General features: G+C 38.9%; 1 protein-coding gene and 1 long non-coding RNA gene across 3 annotated transcripts in view; both read left to right on the forward strand.

Moving 5' to 3' along the window:
• Positions 1-1,331: 1,331 nt before the first annotated feature.
• Positions 1,332-25,771, forward strand: part of sparta (spartin a) — a 39,035-nt gene continuing 14,595 nt past the window's right edge. The window contains exons 1-5 of one of the 2 annotated variants that reach the window (XM_028799292.2): positions 1,332-1,694; positions 10,084-10,889; positions 13,879-14,076; positions 17,520-17,649; positions 18,619-18,813. In XM_028799292.2, the coding sequence (XP_028655125.2) occupies positions 10,086-10,889; positions 13,879-14,076; positions 17,520-17,649; positions 18,619-18,813 (1,327 nt within the window). In that variant the 5' untranslated portion in view covers positions 1,332-1,694; positions 10,084-10,085. Of the gene's footprint in view, positions 1,695-9,288; positions 9,321-10,083; positions 10,890-13,878; positions 14,077-17,519; positions 17,650-18,618; positions 18,814-25,771 lie in introns of those variants that run through there. The other variant, XM_051926747.1, reaches the window with a different exon arrangement.
• LOC127527616 (uncharacterized) lies at positions 21,470-25,206 on the forward strand. The gene is made up of 3 exons (XR_007934807.1): positions 21,470-21,585; positions 23,471-24,082; positions 24,886-25,206. It is a non-coding gene; the product is annotated as an uncharacterized LOC127527616 (long non-coding RNA).

A 25,771-nucleotide genomic window follows, 5' to 3' on the forward strand; every position in this document is an offset into this window, starting at 1 on the left:
TTTTCCCTACAAGGGTTTTTTTGGGAGTTTTTGCTTGTCTTCTTAGAGTGTCAAGGCTGGGGTGCTGTCAAGAGGCAGGGCCTGTTAAAGCCCATTGCGGCACTTCTTGTGTGATTTTGGGCTATACAAAAAATAAATTGTATTTTATTGTAATTAAACAATTTATAACATATGAAAATAATGTGTAAAAACAGCACGTTACTTAAACTAGGCAAGTGTCAATATACAGTATACTGCTGTGTAGAGTACAACTATGTATGTTGTCTACAATATGACCATGAATTACAAATTGTATGAATTATTTAAATCGGACTATCACGTTGCACCAAGAGACACAACCCAAGATTGTTAACCCCACTGCTTTGTTTCTCGTTCTTTCCAATAATTTTGCAAATATAACACGGCCCCAGAGCTCAACACTGACCTTTCCTTAAATGGGTCGATTTTGTGTACTGTGTAAGAACCTGTCGTCTGTATTTAAAAACGTACGTTATTGACTTGACGCAGAATAAGCATGTTTGGCCGAAACAGAAAACAAGTAAATCGCTCCCTTTTTAACTACATGGAAAATACATAACCCAGCTATCCGATAAATCGTTTCAAATTTAAAACAAACAAAGCGCATGTTCTCGGGCGGAGCAACAGTTGAACTTAATGATTCCTTGTTAGCCACTCTCTGTCTCGCGCAAGCGCATCTCATTTGTGATCGAGAATAAACACTGCGGGTAGTACGCTCTATTGAATTACAGAGAAAAGCCAAGCAAAATGACACCTTTTATTGGCTAACTAGAAAGATTACAATATGCAAGCTTTTGAGGCAACTCAGGCCCCTTCTTCAGGCAAGATGTAAAATCTCTACTACATTGAATTACAGAGCAATCTGTCGTTTCAGAATTGTTATAAGCTAGCAGAAAAAAAGTTAAAGGACTGATGTCAACCGAAAATGTCGCTAGGCTCTTTTTAATAATAAAGTCACCATTTGGGTCTGAAAAGTCTACGGGTACGCGGAAGTTAAATGGTGACGGTGTGTCACGTGATTCTGTCGGTGCTCTCCCATAGTGCTTTCCGTGTCCTAAATCTGGTTGGTCGAGTTATGCCAGTTTATTCATAGATACATACACAGCTGCTTTACCTGTTATAGTTAGGTGGGCTGAAGTCTTTACATTGCATGGAACTACAAATTGGTCTAGAATGTTACCGTGAACATACTTATTGCCATCTTATTACATCATCGTTTTTTGTAAACGATCCTTTATTAGGAGTGCGTATTTTACCGATCACCTTCCGAAGCGGCCAGCAGTTCATGATTTAATGGGTAACGGTGACCTCTAGTGTTCAGTCTTAGATGCGCACGTTAAACGTTTCTGACTTGTTTTGCTTGCCGTACGCACAAGCGGCACACGCCAGTTCGCTTATTTCAAAGAATCCCCTGACTCAGTGACGCAGCAAACAAGTGGTCTGATGTGACAGGCGCAAAGTGCACTAGCTGCCCTGACAGCTTTTGAGAAACAAGTCATATGAGGATCGCTTCTGTCTAAAATCCAGCCGTGTGAGTGCAGTGTGGCTCAGTAGGTGTGTTTGTTTCTCCAGTGCTGATGAGGTTTAGCGGCTGGATACGTTAAGTCAGCATTTTTTTTAACTTACTCATGGTAAAACGACAGGCGTATTCAACGGAGGGGAGATAACGTAAACAGGTAAGGAATACACTTTTGTTTTTGTTGTGAGCATTTTTGGAATTTGGTCTATACAGGCCAGTCAAACCTCACCGCCCTGGAAGTTTCTCTGGGCTGTGCTGATGCATGAAGATAGTACGTGCACTTTCTAAAAATTGCCTGTAGTCGACACTTGCCCCCTGATGCCCGTAAACAGTTTTTTCACCTAATATATCCACCGTTTTATTCGTTTATACAATTAAAGAAGAAGGGGAATAGTCAGTTCTACGAAAGGTGACGACACCTAGGGCACACTAAGTGACATAGTGACAGTGAGCCACGTTTGAATAGTTGGCAGCGTGACCAGCACGCTGTCATCTTCGCAGTCGAGCGAGTTGTCAACGATCAGGGAGTCTGAGGTTTGATTCTCGATTACTGAACTATATGGAGCTCATCGGCCCGCCATTAGAGTAAGCAGGACTCTTCCTTCACATCGTGTGACCTACAGTGGACAGGTGCCCCATCCTAGGTTATGTCTGAAGTGGCTTTGGCGCCCATTAAAATAATTGAGTTGAGAAAATATGTGGATATGTGAAAGGGACTTAAGGATGGCATGCTTTAACATTACAGTGTCTTCTGGTTTCATTGAGATATAGTTACGTAGCATTCAAAGCTAAGTGACCAGGGGCCTCATGTATAAACGGTGCGTACGCACAGAAATGTTGCGTACGAACCTTTCCACGCTCAAATCGCGATGTATAAAACCTAAACTTGGCGTAAAGCCACGCACATTTCCACGGTAACTCATTCCTTGGCGTACGCAATTTATCCGCCCGGTTTTGCAGACTGGCGGCACCCAGCGTCAAAGCAGTGCTACTGTTCCTGTGTGGTTACCCTTTCTTAGATCCACATCCACGGCGGCGGCTTTATCAAATACACTGAAATTAACCGCATATCGTTCATAAATTTAATGCATCTGATTGTAATTAACCTGTAACAATATAATGGTCCACAGAATGGTCAAACTACTGTTCCTGTGTGCTCATCCTTTCTTTCTTAGCTCCACATTCCTGACGCGGCTTTATAAATATACTGAAATTAACTGCATATTGTTTATTAGTGTAATACATCTGATTGTAATTAACCTGCTGCAATATAATGGGCCAGGGAATAGCCATAGTATTCCAAATACCAGAACTGCTTTAGCGTTGTTACGCTCACTGCATCTTGTTCTTCTTTTTGCTGTTCCCGTTAAGAGTTGCCACTGCGGATCATTTTTTTCCATATTACTCTCACTGCACCACTCGGAGTATTTATATCACTGTATCTGAGTGTGAATCACAGCAGCAGATGATCGGAAAGAGAATTATCGGTATACAGTTTCAAGTACACACTACCTCAACCACGGCAAAAAGCGTCAAAGCCTTTCCTGTACTGACCTCGAGTTTCAGAAACAGTTTCATCCCAAGAACTATAAACGCACTCAATCACCTCACTGTAAACTTGCACTACAGTTATAATATTGCACAACCTGTGCTACTTTATAAAGCGCGTATGATGACAATATCATTTTTAAGATGAAATGCAGCAAAATATGTTGCTTATAGTATACAGATAAAACTTTAACTTCATTTAAATAATCTGTATTGCTAATACTTAAACATGTGAGGACACGGTGCCGCAGCGCTAGCTAGTTCACGGATAGCTCCTGCCTTGCGCTGTATTCTTGCTGGTGCTGACGCGACACTGGAAGGATAGACGAATAGAATAATTAAACACGTACTACGAAGATATTTCAATGTTCCTTAAAAGTTTTGAAGAATCGGCGTTCTAAGCTTACAAATGGCTTCACGTCTATTACAGAGCTGATTGTGTGGCGATTGGAGAAAGAAAAGTATGGACAGGAATTGGAGGTTAGTACGTTTGAAAGAGACAGTACTTCTGTAATAAATTATTTCATCGAAGGTCACACATGGCGCAGCAAGCCTCTTGCGTGAGATATGAACAATCACTGCGCCACCGTGTTCCCATGTTTAATAACATGCTTTCATTCCTATCATCATGAAAATGATATCACGTATACATCTCAGTATTTTAATTATTCAGAGAGCTGTAATATCTCGAATGTAATGCATTCTGTGTCCTGTCGGAGAAAGAGAAAGAACGGAAGCACGTAGTGATTCACACACATAGAGCACATAGAAGATCAAACACAGAAAAAAGCATTTAACATGCTACTTGAGAAACTAGTAAAATAAACGATTTTAAGAAATTTCGAGATTAAAGTTGACATTTCGTGCTTTTTCCCCACTGTGTGCCTATGTTTTTTGTTTGTACCCTAATAAGCTTTCATATGACACTCAGACGGTGGGCTACGACTCGCTTTTTCACGGCGACCTTGATATGTGATTTCTTTTTTATTTCGGGCATTGTGCGACTTTGTGAAGTTGATCTTTCGAGTTTTTCCGACACTCTGTCACTCGATCAACTTTCTTTTGTTGATTATACCACTGTTTAAACCAACAAATAGCATGTTTTTCTTTTGCCTCCACTTGGTATTCGCTGAAATTCTTATATTTTCCCCTGTGCTTTTCCCATTGTCTTTTCACAGAAGGCTATTTATATTGATTTGCATATTCAAAGAGGCGTAATTCTGGGAGGAGTTGGGGCGGGACAGAAGGCGCGTGCACGTGCGTTACTTTTCACGCAAATCGGGATTTATGTAGTGGAAGAATGTGATAGTTTGCGTGCGCACAGATTCCTGCATCTGGATTTTTCTGTGCGTACGCACAATCCCGCTTTTGTGCTTACGCCATGTTATAGTGTGAGTTCTACGCACGGCGTTATACATGAGGCCCCAGCTGTTTAAAAGAAAATTTGAAAGGGAAAAAAAAAACACTTTTTGGCTTCACTCACCCATCCCTGTCAGTTACTAAAATGTTAGAGAACCCTAAAATCAAGAACTACTAGGCACTTGATGAATTTCTGACCTATTGCAGACACAATAACTGAATTTATAACTGAAACATAAAAACACAATTTCTGATTCGTGTCCATTTCTCCCATAAAATAATTTTAATATACATGGGCTTACATGATCAATTACTGTGCACGAGTGCAGTTCTTAATTATTGGTGTTTTTGTGGAATATACTATTCTGTACTACTGTATATAATGTTGGGGTGGTGGTGTCCAATATAACATATTGTGTTGTTAATTGTATTTACCTTGGTTATGCGTATAGATGTATAACCAAAAGGAATTCCTAGAAAATACGTTGTCTGACATTAAAGTTCAATTCAGTCGTTACCCATTACCACTATTAGAGACCCACAAACTGTTGAAATTAAGTTATAATGTAATTTCCCTTGTTTGAGTTAAGGGGTTTTCCATTTTTCATTTTGTAATTTTTTTTTTGTTCCCTGTTTGTAGAGCACTTTAAGCTGCAGTCCTTGTATGCAATAAATGTGTTTGTTGTGCCCTGGAGTCAAAGCCTATACCTGTTAAATGTTTGTTTGGACTTTCATGACTTGTCCTTATTGGTTATTCTGTAAAAGCTCTGGCTTTCACTCCCCAAAGACATGCGTTTAAGGCTAACCCACAACTCCAAATGTGCCCCGTGAGTGTGTGTGTGTGTGATGTGATTTACTGTCTATAGTTGGTTCCTGCCTTGCACACACTCCAGCTAGGAAAAGCTGTAGCCATCCAAGACACTGAACTAGATTAAAGGATAATTTAATTATAGAAAAAATAACTTGAAAACCTGTGATGTGCATTAATTTCTCATTAAAAGTTGTGTTCTAAAAAGTATTTTTTTAATTTAAAAATGGCAGTGCTTGTATTTTCACTTTAAAGTGGGGTTAGAGTGATTGGAGAAAAAATAACTTGGGAAATACTGAGCTTAACTTTCAAGTGGGTTATTAAGCACACACATCTTTAACCAAAAGAGAAGACAATAATGTGCATGTTGCTATTTTTTAGTTGGTTCCTCATCTACCCATTAAATAAAAATTCAGGGCCACAGATAGTCTAAACACAGAATTCAATGAAAAACAAAAACTAACTTTAACAAACTTTCAGTGTATGCTCCGACCACAGTGAGTGATGACTCGGTGAGGCAGACATTTTATTTGCAGCTTCGCTTGGTGATTGATGGGTGCCCACGAGGTGACTTCAATGCAGCCACTGGCACTGACAGGGCTGGCTATGAGGATTGTCTCAGTCCCCATGGGTCTGGTGACCTTGGTGAAAGTGGCTCCATGTTCCTTGACTTTGCAAAATGTCGGGCTGCGAATCGCTGGATCCTGGTTCCAGTGCCCAGAACCGCATCATTGGACTTGGTACTCCAATACTGATGGTGCGGTGAAGGAGATCGATCACATCCTCATGGGCAGATGCTGGAGGCTGTTGCAAAACTGCAGGGTTTACAGTAGTGCCCAGTTTGTGAATTCTGACCACTGACTTGTTGTTGCTACTCTTAGGATCCAGCTTAGGTCCAGTAGGTTACCACCTACTAGGAAAATGAGCCTGGACTTGGCCAGACTCCAAGACCAGACTGTTTCTAATGAGTTTGCACACAGTTTGTTTGAGGAACTTGCAGATTTGGGTGCAACTTCCGATCCTAATGTGATGTGGGAGACCTTCTGTGACACGACCCTGAAGATTGCTGAGGGTTGTGTTGGTGTTACCGGTGTTCCCAGAAGGAGGTGTTTCATCTCGCAGGGCACCCTGGATATCATCGAGAGGAGTCGCAGTGCACGGCTCAATGGCAACTCTGGTCTGTACCGGGAACTGAGAAGGACGGCTGCGAGGGCTCTGAGGGCAGATAAAGAGGCGTTTGTTAGAGGAATCTGTGAGCAAGTGACGCACTCATCTGTGGTCTAGCGAGCCATGTCCTGCTTACAGAGGAATCGAAGCATTACGCACATCCGAATTTGTTCAAGGGAGAGTCGCAGTCAGGGCGACTGATGGAACGATCCTTACGGATGACACTGCAGTTGTGACCCACTGGGCTAGCTACTTTGAGCAGTTGTTTAAAACTGATCCTCCAGCTAGGACGTTGGATATCTCTGGGTCCATGGAAGAAAGGCTGCAGGGATCTGTGGTATCCTTGGTGAACTTCTCTAGGCAGGTGGTGTGGCTGTCCTCCTGGCATTGCAAGAAATCTTTGCTTCCATTTGGGAGACTGGCATCGTCCCAAATGACTGGAAAACGTGACTTGTCATCCCTATCTGGAAAGGGAAGGGTGATCGCCTGGATTGCAGCAACTGCAGGGGGATAACACTGCTCTTGGTGCCGGGTAAGGGCCTTGTAAGGATCGTCCTCAATAGGATCTTGACTTGCTTGTCTACCAGCGACCGGAACAGTCTGGTTTTACGCCTAAGAAGTCTACCATTGACCGCATCCTGGCACTGAAGGTTCTCATGGAGTGCAAACGTGAATATTGGTAGAGTTTCTTTGCAGCCTTTGTCGATTTTCGTAAAGCGTTCAACTCAGTTGCTCGAGCTGCCCTGCGGGACATCCTGAAGGTTCGTGGGATCTCCTCAAGGTTGCTGTATATTATGGCCGGCCTGTACACTGGTACTGTGAGTGCTGTGCAGAGTGGAGGCAGAACCTCTGCATTTTTCCCAGTTCGTCAGTGGTGTGTCGTCAGTGGTACTCTGTTCAATGCTTATATGGGTTGGGTGTTGGGCAAGATCGTGGGGTCCAGCAACTGTGGGGCATGTGTTGGTGAAGAAAGATTCACTGATCTTGACTTTGCTAACGATGCTGTAATCTTCGTGGAGTCAGTAGAGGCTCTGATCAGGGCCTCTCGAGAGACTGAGCGAGGAGTCTGAGTGTCTGGGCTTGCGAGTGTCCTGGATAAAAAACAAGATCCAGGCCTTTAATGACCTCTTGGGCACAGCCATCAGCAGTGTATCTGTTTACGGAGAGAGTATCGACCTTGTCGAGAGATTTACTTACCTTGGCAGTGACATTCATGTCTCTGGTGACTCTTCCTATGAAGTCAGTAGACGGATTGGGAGAGAATGGGGGGATATGAGGTCACTAGAATGGGGTGTGTGGCGCTCCTGATATCTATGCAAAAGGACGAAGGTCCAGGTCTTTAGAGTCCTTGTGCTGCCTGTCTTGCTATGTGGTTGCGAGACGTGGACGCTATCCAGTGACCTGAGATGAAGACTGGACTCCTTTGGTATTGTGTCTCTCCGGAAAATTCTTGGGTACCGTTGGTTTGACTTTGTATCGAATGAGCGGTTGCTCTCAGTCCCGAATGAGGCACATTACCTTAATTGTGAGGGAACAGCAGTACGGCCATGTGGTGCATTTCCCAGAGGGTGATCCATCTCGTAAGATCCTCATTGTTGGGGACCCGAGTGGCTGGACCAGGCCAAGGGGTCGCCAACGTAACACCTGGCTGCGGCAGATAGAGGGTCACTTCCGGAGGGTGGGACTAGACTGCGTGTCTGCCTGGGGGGTTGCCGACCGGGATCCCGAGTTGTTTCATTGTGTAGTGGGTGCGGTAACGCACTGTACCGGTGCATGCTCCCCAACTTGACTTGACTTCGTCACCATAGAAATAAATATATGCAGCTACCTATGGCCCTCCTGGGCTGAGATTGAGTGGTTGACCAGGTTTTGCTCCATGACTAACTAGTGTGTGTGTTTCTGCCACATTTGCGAAGTGAACTAGCTCTTAATTTTACAGAACAGCCAAACTATTCTTTTAAATAACTTGTTTGATAAATATTTCCAAATACATATTATATTTGCTTATTATGTTTTGGAAAGTCTTGCTTCGGTTCAACTTTAACAAATTGCCATTATAGTATGATTCAACTTTGATCACAGAACTTTTGTCAAATTGTCAGTTTTTAATTGATAGTAAAAATGAAAATATTTATTTTTGCTTTACTTTTCTTGCCTTTGTAATTCAAGGAGCAAACCTTTGATCCAGTTAGTGAAGCAGCTGCTGTTTTGTTCTTCTCTTTTTATAGTTGCAAACTTGAAATGAGAAATTTGAAAGTCTAGGTGTTTCTTTATATAAAGTCCTGAGAATACATAAATAAATTCTTTGAAATGGATTGTTTTGCCCACTGTAACTAGACAATACCTATTCACTTAAGCCTTGCCAAAGAGTCCAGATTTAAAGTTCCCAAATAACAATTATCCACCACACTACTTGTTAGCTTATTTATTTATGGTTCTCTGTGTGAAGGAAAAACTTCGCATTTATGCTTTTGTAAAGTTTCAGTTCTCTTTAAAAGTGCATAATAAAATTAAAGATATGTTTGATTAAGCTGTGATTTTTCACATAAATTTGGTCAAATAGAAAATTATAGTTTTTTTTTTACTTATAGGAGTACAGATATTCAGAAATAAATATTGTTAAGTATAAGAGAGATGTCTTGTCCTGACACACACAGTCCTGTGTATTCATATGCCACGCATAGTCTGTAATTGACCCCATTCTGTAGCCTAGTGTTTGTCACACTGTGAGGACAATCTTGAAATATTTGCTTGGCAAGATTGTTTTATAACAGAGTTGACAGGCAGTATTTGCATTTAAATATTTCATAAAAGTCAGAATAAAATTAAGTTCCTTCCATGTTTATGTCACTTTACAATGTTAACTGACAAGAACAACTGGCAGCTTTTTTGGACTACCTGGTAGGAGGAGCTCCAGTTCTCGTTATGTCTGTATAAGCCTGTGCTCAGCACTTGGATCATCCCAAGTAGTAAAGTTGAAGTCTGAACTAAGGGACTTCTGATTAAGTGTTACTAAATACTGTTTTTTGTGTAAAATGTTTATTATGAAAGTTGCTATATGCATTGTGTTTGTTTACTAAGGACAAGTGCTAAAAAGGTATTTGTGATATTTGATAATAAAGCAACTAACAACAAATTGAGGAATATGTGCCTTATTATGGTCGGTTCCAGCAATAAACAAAGGATAATCCTGACCCATGCCTTTGTATTCTGTCTGATAGGACATATCATAAAGGTTACAACATATTTTTAAATTACAAATTTTTTAACACATATACACTAGTACAAAAATTTAAATTAACGTGTACCCATATTTTTATACATGTATTTTTGTTTTGTTAGAGTAACCCAAAAAGATTAAAAAAAACAGTGACTTGAAAATCTTGTGACTTTACCCTAGCTACTTATCATGTGAATGGAGCTTTAATTTGATTAGTAAAGGAAGTTTCTGAAAACATAGTTTCTTAACAAAAATCCTTTCTTTTGAGGATTAAATTAATTAGATAAGCATTCATCTAATCTGAAATAAAAGTTTGTTTTGACAGTTACTATATGAGAAAGGCACATAAGGTGAAGTTGGTGAAAAAATATTTGGGAGTTCAAGAAAAAGTTAAAAAAAAAAAACCAAAAAACTAATTTTAGTATTTTGTTTGTGGTGCTGTAGGGATGGAGGAAGGAAGTGAACATTTCCCAGAAGTAAATCTTCAAGCCATCCAAAATGAGTACAAGAAAGCATTTGCATTAATTAGTAAAGGGCTAACAGAAGATGAAGCTGGACGGAAAACGGAGGCAATAGAGATATATAGGGAGGGAAGACGGCACTTACTCAGGGGAATCAGCATTGCAACTCAAAGACCTAAATGCATAGGACCTGCCTGGGAGTCTGCTGTGCAAATGCAACAGAAGATGAAGGAAACTTTAAATAATATTTCCACAAGGCTTACTATACTGGAACAAGAGACATCTGTGGCTGGTCCTATGCCTACAAATGGAGTTTCAGATTCCCCTTCAGCTGGAGGATTATATCCTACTCTGCCTTCAAAAGAACAAAAACCTAGCAGACCACCTCCTCCTATAGTTCTACCAAATACAGAAAATCGACCCATTGGAACCAGCAACTCTCCTTTCAGCTCCCTCAGTCCCAGTCATCAGGCGATGCCTACTGAACTGCCTCCTGCTTACTCACCTCAGGCTGCTGATGGTCACTTAACATTGTCTTATGGGACAGACTCTGGTGAGCTATCTGTAGTGGGAGATGAATTTTACAGCCAGAGCTGTAGTGTCCCACCTGTTGAAAGTCTTGGAGCAGATGGTGAAGAGCTCTTGGTTATCCCGCATGGGGTTCAGATCTTCTATGTAACTCCAGAAGGGCAAGTGAGTGCTCCATCGTATCCTGGATACCTTCGCATTATCAAGTTTACCAACACAGACTTGGACAGAATGCCCTATCAGCCACCAGCGTTTCTGCAGGTAAGAAAACTGAAAGTAACTGCTACAGTTTTACCCTTTTTAACCCTCTTGATCTGTTAACCCATGTTTTGTCACCTTTGCAAATTGTCATATAAACAACCCTTTCTGCTGTGCTGGGCAATTTTTTTTTTGTTTCTATAACTTCTATAGACGTGTCCTCAAGTGAAAACGTATCATCAAACGTTTTCTGGAAATTTAAACAAGGACCTCCACTACACATTAGTAAATTAAAGAAACCATTGGTTTACCTAGCTGCCTCCCCTCGGAGACTTATTGGCCTCTGTCTTACAGTAATTGTATATTTTAGATTTCGTCAAAGCTAACAGAGAAAAGCTCATCATGCTGAAAATGTCTTTACAAGGGAACACCTTAAAATTGTGTAATTATTAATCAGTTCAGTCCTTACACTCATGCATATAAGCAGATACATGAAAATTTTTCAGAGAAGTTAGTTGTATCTCAAATGGACAATCCAACTCCTATTAATTTTGCTTTAAAGCTACAATATGCATCAACTGATGGTCCTCGGTTTTTCAGTGATTTATCAATGTCTTAAAATGGTCCTGCTTTTGAGACTGCTTATGATATGCTAACTCCTTCTATCACTGGATTATCATTTTCTTTTAAAAGACTGCAGTTCCCCGTTAAACCTGCCATTTGTGTGACCAAAAATAAATCCCAAGGCCAAACTTTTGGCCAAAATGTTGGCCTCTATTTGCAAGAGCTTGTTTTTACCAAGGATAGCTTTAGTTTGGTATGTCACAGGTTGTTTCTACTGTGTACGATTAATCATGGCCTACAACAGAATGACCCTGAATCTAAGGTTGTTCCTGCCAGCCCTGTGCAGATTTGAATATGCAACTTCAGAAGAAGAATCAATGTAAAAATGTAAACTTAGCATTAACTTTGAATTTTTAGCATATCGGTAAATTAATGGATTCTGCATAAAATTCAAAATGTAGAACTGAAAGACCTGCTGCATATAGTTTTTTTTTTTGAACTGCAATGATTTTGCAATGAATGACAAGCATTTAGTCCCTTTTGAAAACTGCCTGCTATACACTCATGCCTGCTATGTTCCTTTTTAAATGCTGCCAAATGATCTGCTTTGTGTTACATTAGACTTATGAACTTGCTGCTTGTGGAGACTATCAGTGTATTGATTGCTAATGTTCATCTTATCTTTAATGTACACTGCATCCGGAAAGTATTCACAGAGCATCACTTATTCCACATTTTGTTATGTTACAGCCTTATTCCAAAATGGATTAAATTCATTTTTTTCCTCAGAATTCTACACACAACACCCCATAATGACAACATGAAAAAAGTTTACTTGAGGTTTTTGCAAATTTCTTAAAAATAAAAAAACTGAGAAATCACATGTACATAAGTATTCACAGCCTTTGCTCAATACTTTGTCGATGCACCTTTGGCAGCAATTACAGCCTCAAGTCTTTTTGAATATGATGCCACCAGCTTGGCACACCTATCCTTGGCCAGTTTCGCCCATTCCTCTTTGCAGCACCTCTCAAGCTCCATCAGGTTGGATGGGAAGCGTTGGTGCACAGCCATTTTAAGATCTCTCCAGAGATGTTCAATCGGATTCAAGTCTGGGCTCTGGCTGGGCCACTCAAGGACATTCACAGAGTTGTCCTGAAGCCACTCCTTTGATATCTTGGCTGTGTGCTTAGGGTCATTGTCCTGCTGAAAGATGAACCGTCGCCCCAGTCTGAGGTCAAGAGTGCTCTGGAGCAGGTTTTCATCCAGGATATCTCTGTACATTGTCATCTTTCCCTTTATCCTGATTAGTCTCCCAGTTCCTGCCGCTGAAAAACATCCCCACAGTATGATGCTTCCACCACCATGCTTCACTGTAGGGATGGTATTGGCCTGGTGATGAGCAGTGCCTGGTTTCCTCCAAACGTGACGCCTGGCATTCATACCACAGAGTTCAATCTTTGTCTCATCAGACCAGAGAATTTTCTTCAGGTGCCTTTTGGAAAACTCCAGGCGGACTGCCATGTGCCTTTTACTAAAGAGTGGCTTCCGTCTGGCCACTCTACCATACAGGCCTGATTGGTGGATTGCTGCAGAGATGGTTGTCCTTCTGGACGTTTCTCCTCTCTCCACAGAGGACCTCTGGAGCTCTGACCGATTGACCATCGGGTTCTTGGTCACCTTCCTGACTAAGGCCCTTCTCCCCAGATTGCTCAGTTTAGATGGCCGGCCAGCTCTAGGAAGAGTTCTGGTGGTTTCGAACTTCTTCCACTTACAGATGATGGAGGTCACTGTGCTCATTGGGACCTTCAAAGCAGCAGAAATTTTTCTGTAACCTTCCCCAGATTTGTGCCTCGAGACAATCCTGTCTCAGAGGTCTACAGACAATTCCTTTGACTTCATGCTTGGTTTGTGCTCTTACATGAACTGTCAACTGTGGGACATTATACAGACAGGTGTGTGCCTTTCCAAATCATGTCCAGTCAACTGAATTTACCACAGGTGGACTCCAATTAAGCTGCAGAAACATCTCAAGGATGATCAGGGGAAACAGGATGCACCTGAGCTCAATTTTGAGCTTCATGGCAAAGGCTGTGAATACTTATGTACATGTGCTTTCTCAATTTTTTTATTTTTAATAAATTTGCAAAAACCTCAAGTAAACATTTTTCACGTTGTTATTATGGGGTGTTGTGTGTAGAATTCTGAGGGGAAAAAAAAGAAATTAATCCATTTTGGAATAAGGCTGTAACATAACAAACTGTGGAAAAAGAGATGCGCTGTATGTACAAAATAGTGAAACAGTCCCTTGATCATTTATCTAGAAAATTCCTAAAATGAATAACAGGTTTTTTTCTCTCTCATGTTTTAACTGTGAAACTGGTACCAGTAAATTCAATTCAATGAATGGTGACATCAATTTTGTTGTTACTTTTAATCAGTTTTGAATTTCACTATGGTAATAATAACATTTTGTTCTCTTTAACAGGTCTGTGACTGGCTTTTTCCATTGATGTCTGCAGATTCTCCAGTTTTGTTGTGTCGCACAGGAGTATACATGTTCCCTGACATGATGAGTCAAGTTTCAGGATCTTATGTAGGAGTGGTCCTCTCTTCTGAGCTCCCAGAAGTGGAAAGAGAACTCTTTCAGGATTTAATGTCACAGCTGACAGACCTTAGAATTCAGGTCTGTTCTGTTTTTTGATGTAAAACTTGTCATTGAGTGATTGTGGCAGTTGTAGTTCAGCTACTAGAATAATATCCACTGAAAGTCCACTACTCCTGAAATTTACTCCATTGTCACTTTGCATTATGTTCTGTTATAGGTATTACCAGGGCTGGTGCATGCAGTTCTGTTTCTCTAGGCAAAATACAACTGTGCCTCTCCTTTGGATTGGTAGCATCGTATTGAATAGGCAACAGCACATAAATAGTATATTGTATTTTAGAGCTGTGGCATTTCTGGACATCTTGAACTGTGAAAGAGTTCTCTAGCTTTAATAATGGTTCTATACACACACCTTTACCCATGGAAATCTGGTAGGGCACTGTCTCTCTTTCATGCATGTCAAGAGGCACAAGCTGGTAAAATATTATGGGGAAAATACTCCATATAACCAGGACCTTTAGGGTACTTACGGTAACTGAAAAAGGATTATTACATTTTTACATTCCCTATAAAAAGTGTGCCCCACCTTTTCACATTGTACTGTTATACAACATAGAAGCACAGTGAATGTAATTTAGCTCTTTAACGTCAAAGTGAAACCATATATATGCAAAGTGCTCTAAATTAATTACAAAGATAAAACAAAATAATGGATAGCCAATTGGTTTTATAAGTCACATAATCAGTTACACCTGTCTGAAGTCAAGAGGTTTCCATTGATTGTAGTCTAAATGCCCTGTAAGTGGAAGGTACGACTTGGTTAACCTATAAAATGAAGACCAAAAAATACTCCGTCAACTCTGTGAAAAGGGGACTGAAAAGCACAAGTCGGGATGGAGACAAGAAAATAACCAACTCACTGAATATCCCTTTGAGTCCTGTTATATCAATCATTAAAAAAAATGGGATGGTATGGCACATCTGTAAATGTGGCTATAACAAGCTATTCACAGAAAGTGGGTGATCATGTAAAAAGAAGACTTAGTGTGGGAGGCCCAAGAGACCCATGAGAACGTTGAAAGAATTACAAACTACAGTATATAAAACTGGAGAGACTTTGCAGAAAACAACTGTTGTCCAGAAGCTCCATCAATCACAGCTTTATGGGAGAGTGGCAAATATAAAGTCACTGTTAAAAAAAAAATGCCCATGACATCTCAGCTAGGGAGGCACAAGGAAGACTTTGAAGGTTTCATGGTCTTATGAGACACTGCACCTCATCAAAAATACACAATCTACACCTTGAAACATGGTGGTGCTGGTATCATGCAGTGGCAATGCTTCTTTGCAACAGGGCCTGGAATGCTTGTGAGGGTAGAGGATAAAATTAATGCAACAAAGTACAAAGTACTGGACTACTTTTTGCACTAACTTCTTTACTTCCTAATTTTTTTTTTATGCTGCTAAACTAAGGAATGTTTACTGTCTCTCCACTACCTCAACCCATCACCACAACACCATATTATTATGTTATGTTTGTGTTTTTGTCGCACTGTCACTTGTTGCTTTTGTTTGCACATTGCACGTGCACTTTGTTGTCTGCTGTCTGGTTAAAAAAAGTCTTCCTTAGATAGTTAGTTAGTTTTTGTTGAGTTATGTTTTAATTCATGTTAGGTAATTCATGTTAGGTAATTTATGTTAGGTCAATCTGTCTTGTCTCTGCTAGCCAGCTAACTAGGCCTCTTAGTTAGCTAGTTTAGTTTTTCTGTTAATTTATGTTGTAAATTTATGTTGCATGTAGCACCTTGGTCCTGGAGGAACGTTGTTTCGTTTCACTGTGTACTAACTGTATATGGTTGAAGTGACAATAAAGCCTACTTGAACTTGAACTTGGAAATCTAAAGGAAAACATGATACAGTTTGTAAGAAACCTGTGCCTTGGGAGAAGATTTGTTTTCCAGCCAGACAACGACCACAAGCATGAATCCAAAGCTACAAAGGTATGGCTTAAAACATCAGTGGTAACATCCTGCAGTGGCCGGGTCTAATCCAGATCTCAGTCCAACTGAAAATTTGTGGCTGGATTTCAAGAAGGCTGTTCAGTCAAAATCACAATGTAATCTGACATAGTTTAAACAGTTTTATAAAGAATGGGGGAAAATGGCACTATCCAGATGTTCAAAACTAATAGAAAGAGACATGCACACAGACTCAAGGCTGTCATGGCTGACAAAGGTACATATAGTAAGTACTGATTTGAAGTGGATGAAGACCTATGAGATCCATTATTTTGTGTTTTATATTTGTAAGTCCACTTGGTGGAGATCTGTTTTCAGTTTGAGATTTTTTCAGTTAATAAGCAATAAAAAATACAAATTAAATTCACTGAAATTCAATAACAATATACATAACAATATAGGTATAACAATAAGGTATAAAAATTTTCAAGTAAATACTTTTTATAGGCATTGTAAGAGTGATTTTTTCCAGAAATATATGGGCTGTGTCTTCAAGACTGCAAAGATCTTAAGTGCATCTTCTATTAAAGTTTTCTCCACCAGTTCTTGATTCATGGAAATTGCTGCCAGTCCATTAACACTGTCCAGTGGCACAATGTACTGTAGAGTAAGAAATTTGTTTTATTTTATTATAATAATCATTTATGGCTGCTCTTTTAACAAAAGTGACCTTTTTGTATTCCTAGCAAAACAGTCTGTTCATTTCAACATGCTGCACTTCTCTTTTTAATAGTGCTTCTGAACAGTACCATAAATTTAGAGGTTGTGAGCACAAACTGAGAAGGACATTTTTCTCACCCACTCAGTATGATTACAGAGAAAGCTTAGTAGGATTTTATGCTTTACCATTAAATTTCCAATACATCATATAATAGTTTAGAGTACATCTGGGCATTGCCAGCCTTGCCCAAACACTGGTCCAGTGGGCAGTTACTTACTTCACCTATATTGATGAATTATCCCTGGGTACAATTGGCTGATCTCCTTCTTAATTAATATTTAGGGTTACAGAAGGTAAGTATGGCTTACAGGAGAAAGGAAAGTTAACTGATTTGGGTTGTTATTGTTATTGAAGAAAGTATATTAATTGAATTCATACATACATTTTTTTTAAAACGTACCTGTTTTTTAAAAGCAAATGCAGTTGGCCCATGGGCCACAGAAAGTTACCCTAAAACATTAAAGCACATGTTGAACTAAGCAGAAATAAAAACCTGATACTCCAGTAACCTGTTAGCACTCCTTATGAGTCTGGCTATTTTTGTTTATATAAAAGCAATTCAAATTGACTTTTCACGACTCTGTAGTAGATTGAGCTGTGTGATCGTGGATGTATGGATACATGAAGCTTTTTTTTTTTTCTTTAAATATGATATACTATGTTGATTAGAAATTGAGTGAAATCAATTCATGGTAAGAGAAATTACAGAGGTCTGTGTATTCATTAAAAAAGTAAAATATCAGATGATGTTTTCCTCTTTTACTCTGATTTAAAAATTTAAGGCCCCAGAAGATCCTGAAGACACTGTTAACCTAAGCCAGAGTGTACATATAGCCAGGCCTGAAGGCGAGGTTGAAGAATCTAAAAACTTGCCAGAGTGGAGTGAAAAAGTAGCTCACGGTATTTTGACAGGTAAAAGGCAAATCTCTTTCTGAGCAGTTTCTTGCAGAAGATTATGTTCACTTTTAATTGCAGCACTTCTCAAACTCTTATTATGGAGTGCAAACCATGCCTGTTCATTTGTGTTGCTACCAAATTATTAATTAAGAGTTAATTCCTTGCTGAGTTTGGAATCTCTGTTTATTTGAATGTTATTTTATTGCTAGTGCCAGACAAAAATTCCACATTTGAGTGTTTTCCTCAGAATAAAGCAAAGATGTTTGTGTCATATTTAAAATTGATCTCACTTTTTTTTCCCACAAGATTGCTTTCCATTACATTTGCGATTTGATACTCATAGATGGGCCCTGTTACTTTGCACTTTAGCCTTTTGTCTGTTAAGTCTCATTTGTTATTTAAATGTAATTCTATAAGTGAGTTTGGAAAACACTGCTACAACACACAGACTTTATGCCCTTTTGCCTCTTTCCCAGCTTCAGCTTCACTGATTATTTCACCGTGATGATAAAGCAATGTAACATTCCGAGCATGTCTCAAACTTGGCTCTTACCCTGTGTAGTCGTCTTAGTGTTGAAAATGCCATCAGCAGCAATTTGTAGGGTCCCTTTTAGTGGGTCTTATGTCAAATGGATCAAAGAGTATATCCTGGTACTTTCCAAGCAGGTACTGAATGACACCAAACCTAAACATTTAGGACTTTAATAATTTTTCTACTTACTTTTTTTGGTCTCAGAGATCCGAAGTTCACTTTTTTTAACTAGTGGTTTAGAATTTTAAAAACATAATAAGTATGTCTGATTGATATTCACATAATGAGTGAAATTGTAATAATGTAAATGCAATGAACTGTTTTAATTATTCAAAGTTGGTACTGATTGGTAAGGATAGTGGGGATGTGGGCATTTTGTACCATTACAGATATTTTCTGTTATGAGTTATGCTTAAATAAAATACTATTTTTCATTGATTACATTTTTGTAGGTGCTTCATGGTTGAGCTGGGGTCTTGTGAAAGGAGCAGAATACACTGGAAAAGCAATCCACCTGGGTGCCTCAAAACTGAGACAACATATAAACCCTGAAGAGAAGCCAATTCAAGTCAACCCGACTGTGGCCAAAGGTTTGCATGTTGCAAAGCAGGCCAGTGGTGGGGCTGTAAAAGTCAGCCATTTTCTAGGTAAGACATTTCTTTGGAGAATACAAAAAATTTAGAACTAAGACCTTATCGAGTCTTTTTATTTAGTTTGTTTTAATGTGTTTTATATGGTCTCACACACTGGTTAACAGACTCCTGTAGTGTAGGAGGAAAAACAGTTGGTTGCCAAATGAGTTACAATTTGCTTTACATTTTCAGAATGAAAAATTAAAGTGTAGGCAACCTCTAGTTAAATCGAACCTGTTTTTTTTTTTTTCTAAAATGAATTTGCATTTTATAGCAGATTCTACTATTTATTTTTATTCTGGATGCATGCTTAACCAATTCTTCATATTTGGAAGCATTCTTTACTGTCCAGGGCAATACATACGTGTGTGTATGAAGAAAATTTAAGGAAATACACACAAAGTCGTTATCTGTTACAAATTTTACTATATAGGTACTTTTGTAATTTACTTTTCATTTTAATCAAACTGCAGTCTTGTTTTCAAATGTTAATCTGCTTGCTTCGTTCACGTAAGTGGACATTTTACATTAAATTCGTTCACCTTTGCCTTTCAGGACTGAGTTGTTAAAATTAAACATGACACCCAGTAAATCAAGGGGGAGCAAACTATGTCCCCTGGGCAGCAGGCAGCCCGCAACATCATTTTTTGTGGCCCGCACATAAATGTAAAACCTTTGTGATTTTGTTAACAAAAGTGACAGTGACGTCAGTTTGAGCATCCCACACACAAGTTTAAAACTTTCGTGATTTTATTAACAAATTAAATACATAATACATAATCAAGCTCATTTACATGTGTTCAAGCAGAAGCTTGTGTTTATGGAAGTGCACTCTGTACTGCGTGTAACCGAATGCATACACCGATGTAGTTGGAAGACTGGTTGCTATGTAAGTACATGCATTCTCACACGTTTATTTAGATTGCTAAGATTAATTCAGCCATTGTCATCTGAGCACTGTATTATATTTCAAATTTTGTTATCCTCAACAATGAGTGCTATAGTAAAAACGTAAAATTGAAGATGAATGCCTTGTAAAGCAGTGTGCCTAATATGCCATGACCGCCTTGCTGTTGTTAAGGAATTCAATTTGAAGAGACAATTTTCAAACTAAGCACAGTAAGCACAGCCATTTATCAGAAAGTGAATTACAGCAAAAAGCTAATTTTATTTGCTGCTTTCTTTGTGTACCAGTTCTATAGTTATATGACTAATAAATATATTTTTGTGTGAAAAGAATGTTGACCATTTAGTAAACTTATATTTTTGCCACATGCAGCCCATTAAACACCTTGCAGATGTCCATGTGGCCCTTGGGGAGAAAAATTTTGCCCACCTGTGCTATAAATAAACTGTTGTCCCATTGTGTTCAGATATAGGTGTACCTTTTTATCCAGCTATTCTTTATCTGATTTTTCACTGTAATATCTCTTGGTTTTTAAAGATTAAGTCACAACTCCCAAGTGCACTTGTGTAAATCAAGCATACTGATGTTGTTGCCCACATACTTTGAGTTGCCTCCTGTTAGTCATTTGCCTTTGTTCATGTAACATTGACACAGTTGTGCAGTGGCTGCATTTATCACTAAATATATGAGCAATATTAAAAAACTAACTCCAAAAAAGGTAGAATAAATTGGAAGCTATTGAAAGGTACATTTTGGTGTAACAAGAGTCCACTGTGCTAACTGGCATTAGAGGTAGCCTTCACTCCATGAAGACCATGGTTGTCTTGTGTATCCCGATTACAGTCTGATGTGTAGAAGGACCTCATTGATGGTTTCTTAATTAGCTGATTGATAAATTAACTTTTTTTTTTTAATCGCATATAATTCAAGGACAAATGGTTTTAGGTGTTTAAGATAGTTTTACTGATATGTGAGGTAATTAGTTGGAATTTTTCTGATAGGCTGAGAATGCATTATTTTTCCAGTTTAAAATTATGGGAAATAGTTTTTCAATGTCTAATTTTTTTGCAGCCCTTTTTCAGGATCTGATTAGAATTGGATAAAGAAGGTTGACTGCATCTGGAGTCCTGCATTTAACTTATTAGGTGATAGATGATGATATGTGATAGCAACCTGGCTTTATTGAAGCAAGATAACATTTTGTCATATACTTTAAATAGTATTTTATTTTTCTTGCTGCTATGCAGGTAGAAAGAGTCATAAATGGGCATGAGCTGCCTTATCATCAGCATTTAAGCCTCTTCAAGACTGAGGCATTCAGTCAAAGAAAATGTTCAGATAGTTTATATTATTAATTGCTTATATCCTTTGTTCATTTTTTTTTGTTTTATACAAAGAGACAAGTACATTTTAATGTTGGATTTTAATAGTAGATACAAAAGGCTGCAATCCACCATTCACAGCTCACCTGTATGTAGCTTTATATTATTAATTGCTTATATCCTTTGTTCATTTTTTTTGTGTTTTATACAAAGAGACAAGTGAATTTTAATGTTGGATTTTAATAGTAGATACAAAAGGCTGCAATTCACCATTCACAGCTCACCTGTATGTAGCCAAGTAAGGACTTAACCATTAAAAGACTGAAAATCAAAATGCTTATGGAGTGATGGAAGACAAAGTGATGGCATTCTGAATATTAAACTGTACACTCAAATTGTTTTGCATACAGCAAAATGTATCCAATCCAAATTCATTTTTGCATATGGTAAAAATAAACATTTTGACATGACTGTCTCAGTTCAACAGTATAGAGTGTATTACATATACATTTTTTTCCACACTCTCTTCTCACAAACTTTGTAAAAAAATATAATACAGTGGAACCTCGGTTCACGAACGTCTCGGTACACATACAAATCGGTTTACGACCAAAAATTTCGCCAAACTTTTGCCTCGGTTCACAACCACACACTCGGTATACGAACAAGCCAGTTTCCCTTTCGGTTTGTGCACGCCGATAATTTCCGCACGTGTTGCATTGTTCTCGGTCAGACGTGCGTGCTTGCACGTGCGTGCGTGCTTTCACTGTGAACTCTTTGTGCTCTATTTCATTTCCCTTCCGGTTCATACGTGCCGATTACTGTATTTAAGCACGTGTTCAGCCTCTCCCTGTTCATTGTTCTCAGTCAGACGTGCGTGCTTTACCTGTGAACTCTTTGTGCTCTACAGTATTTTGTGTGCTTTTGCAGTTAACCATGGCTTCTAAGCAAGTTAAGAGTGGTGAGAAGAAAGTTTTGCAGAAAATTGAAATCGAAGTAAAGAAAGAAATTATTGAAAAGTATGAATGTGGCGTTCGTGTTACTGATCTTGCCGCTGAGTACAAGAAGTCAAAATCTATGATTTTGACTATTCTAAAGCAGAAAGAATCTATTAAAGCAGCTGATGTGGCAAAAGGAGTTACAGCGTTAACCAGGCAGAGGCCTCAAGTGCTGGAAGAGGTGGAAAAACTGTTGCTAGTGTGGCTGAACGAGAAGCAACTTGCAGGGGATAGCGTAAGCAAGGCGATGTTATGCAAGAAAGCCAGGAAGATTCATGGCGATTTGCTGAAAAACTATCCTTCTACGAGTGGAGAAAGTGAGGAATTTAAAGCCAGTAGAGGATGGTTTGAAAAGTTTCGCAAGAGAAGTGGCATTCGTAGTGTGGTAAGGCGTGGAGAGGCTGCTAGTTCCGACGCTGAAGCTGCGAAAGAATTCGTGAAAAATTTCACAAAATTAGTGGAGGACGAAGGCTACATCCCGCAACAAGTCTTCAACTGTGACGAGACCGGATTGTTCTCCACCCAGTTCCTCCTCATTTCATGCCAGAACTCGACTCATTCAAGGTTAGTTTTCTTGGTGGTTTATGGTTAGTTTTTGTATTGCGGATTTTTCAAATGTTCATTTTTCGGTTCGTAGTGTGAATTGTTGCAATGTTACTTTTCTCTTTTTTTCAAATGTTCATTTTTTTTCCCTGTGCTTAAAACTCATTAAAAAAAAAAGTGTTTACAGCGAGTAGTTCGTAGCGTGATTTGTTGCAATGTTACTTTTCTTGGTGGTTTATTAAATTACAGATTTTTCAAATGTTCATTTTTTTCCCTGTGCTTAAAACTCATTTAAAAAAAGTTTACACAGCGATCGGGTTGTAAGGCTATTAGCGTGAACTCCTGCAATGTTACTTTCTTGGTGGTTTATGGTTGGTTTTTAAATAAAGTTCGGATTTGTTCAAATGTTCCTTTTTATCCCTGTGCTGATTACATCTTGCCTGAAGAAGGGGCCTGAGTTGCCTTGAAAGCTTGCATATTGTAATTTTTAGTTAGCCAATAAAAGGTGTCATTTTGCTTGGCTTTTCCCTGTGCTTAAAACTCAAAAAAAAAAAAAAAAAAACCAAAAAAGTGTTTACAGCGATTGGGTCATAAGGCTACATTATAGCACGAACTCTTGCAATGTTAGTTTTCTCTGTTGTTCAAGGTTTTCTCAGTGTTATTCAATGTTTTTACATTTGGTTTACTATTACGCTGTGCATTCTATGGTTTAATTAACTATATTTGTGCTTAAAAACTTAAAAAATATATATATTTACATACAGTTCGTATGGTCTGGAACGGATTAATTGTATTTACATACAATCCTATGGGGGAAATTGCTTAGGTTCATGACCAAATCGGTTTATGACCAGAGTTTTGGAACGAATTATGGTCGTGAACCGAGGTTCCACCGTACATAGATAGAATTTTTAAACCCATTTAGTGAGTAACTATGCTATGTCCATTTATTGTTATTGCTACATTTTGGTTATGTGTGTACTGTATACGTAGTAATCTGACTGGAGAACAGGAATGATTTTTACAGAAACTGTATCAACTATAACAAGATATATTGGCCTAAAAGTACATTTATACATTGAAAATTGTATTTTCTTGGTTTTCTCTTGGTTTTTTCTGTGATCAGTTTTATTTTGTCCATCAGATGTTATTAACAGCAAGTTAATCAAGTGTATCACCAACTTTAGTGTGTTTGTTTTTCACTTTTAGGCCCTGTTTTATTAGGGTTTGTTATGCTGATGGAGATAGGTTAAAGAAAAATTGTCTGTTCTATTTATTCCCCAACCCTCTATTATTCCTCCTTTCTACTGTAATTTACCTATTCAAATCCTAAAAGTGAAAAGATGAGATGTTATTTTATGTATGAATTTTAAATGCCTTTATGAATCCTTTCTGAGGTTAACTTTGAGTATCCCTCTGAGCACATTTTTCACTTATCTCACCCACTTTATACATTGTTTTCTGATTCAACTAACTAGTTAGGCCTAGTTAAGTACTTGTGTTTTAGACCAGGGGTAGGCAATCTCGGTCCTGGAGTGCCACAGTATGTGCAGGTTTTTGTTCCAACCCAGTTCCTTAACGAGAACTCAATTATTGCTGATGAAGCACATATTGCTTAAGTGACATTTTGATGCTTCATTTTAGTGGTCTCGCTTGTTAAGGTTCTCCAACCTTAATTGCTTATTTCAATCTTAAACTGCATTCAGTGTTTTAATTGCTCCTTATTAGCAATAAGATGTAAAACAGGGGTAGGCAATGTCGGTCCTGGTGAGCCGCAGTGGCTACAGGTTTTCATTCCAAACCAATTGCTTAATTAGAAACCAATCATTGCCAATCTCAGACCTTATTTAATTTTATGGCTTGTTAGTCTGTGCAATGTAAGGCTTTTATATCGTAGATTTTTTTCCTTTCCAAGGATATCATCCAAATGATTTGAAGCCTAAAACAGATCATTTTCAGTCTGTCACATTTTTCTATTAAGTGTTTTATTAAATCAAACCGTGCATGATGAACACACACAGATGTAATTGGAAAAAAGCTAGCTGGAGAACTGCTGGCTGCTTTGTCTTTTACATCTTTTTGCTAATAAGGAGCAATTAAAACACTGAATGCAGCAGTTTAAGATTGAAATAAGCAATTAAGGTTGGAGAACCTTAACAAGCGAGACCACTAAAATGAAGCATTAAAATGTCACTTAAGCAATATGTGCTTCATCAGCAATAATTGAGTTCTCGTTAAGGAACTGGGTTGGAACAAAAACCTGCACATACTGCGGCACTCCAGGACCGAGATTGCCTACCCCTGTTTTAGACTACAGTTATTTGCCTCCCATCTCATAGAATTCTAATTCTAAAAGCCTATCTCTAGTTCTGTAAATTATTTGCATATCCAATTATAATTGAAGCACTATTTAAATCTCACCTCGTGTAAGTGCTGTACCAAAGATATAAATGCCAGTCCCAATTGTCATTTTTGTTTTATAAATATCCATGGTATATTTCTTCACATATTCTAGAACCACTATTCAGTTTCTACTTTCTAGCCTACTGTCTCTGAATTTTCTGTCGTTTATTCATTCTCTATTAATAATATTTCCTTCCTGCAGTCTGCTGTTTGGCCTTGGATTACTGCCACTCATAATCGCCTACCCCCGGCGTTGGGTATCCTGAAATACATTAGTCGAGCTCGTTCGTTTTGGAGCCATGCCGCTTTGCCCGCGGCATTTCAGACGCGCGTTGTAAGCGCCTGCGTTCATTGATTTTATCCAGGCGGGCTCGTGTTTGTATATCCGTCAGTCAAGCTCATTTGTTTTGAACCCGTGCCTGCTGTGCTTCCGCAGTTTCGGACGCGCGTTGTAGGCGCCTGCGTTCATTGTGTTTATCAAGGCGGGCTCGTTTTTGTAGCCCCGTCAGTCGAGATCTTTCTTTTTGGAGCCGTACCTGCGGCATTTCAGATGTGCGTTGTAGGCGCCCGCATTCATTGATTTTATCCAGGCGGGCTAGTCTTTGTATCTCCGTCAGTTGCGGTGTTTCATTTTGAACCCGTGCCTGCTTTGCTTCCGCAGTTTCAGATGCGCGTTGTAGGCGTCTACGTTCCTTTCTTTTCCGTTTATCTATTGACTCTGTCGTTTGAGAGGCGCGTTGTAGGCGCCTGCGTGCATTAATTGTATCCAGGCGGGCACGTTTCTGTATGTCCGTTAGTTG

This window comes from Erpetoichthys calabaricus, chromosome 4 (genome assembly GCF_900747795.2).
Source record: "Erpetoichthys calabaricus chromosome 4, fErpCal1.3, whole genome shotgun sequence".
Lineage (NCBI taxonomy): Eukaryota > Metazoa > Chordata > Cladistia > Polypteriformes > Polypteridae > Erpetoichthys > Erpetoichthys calabaricus.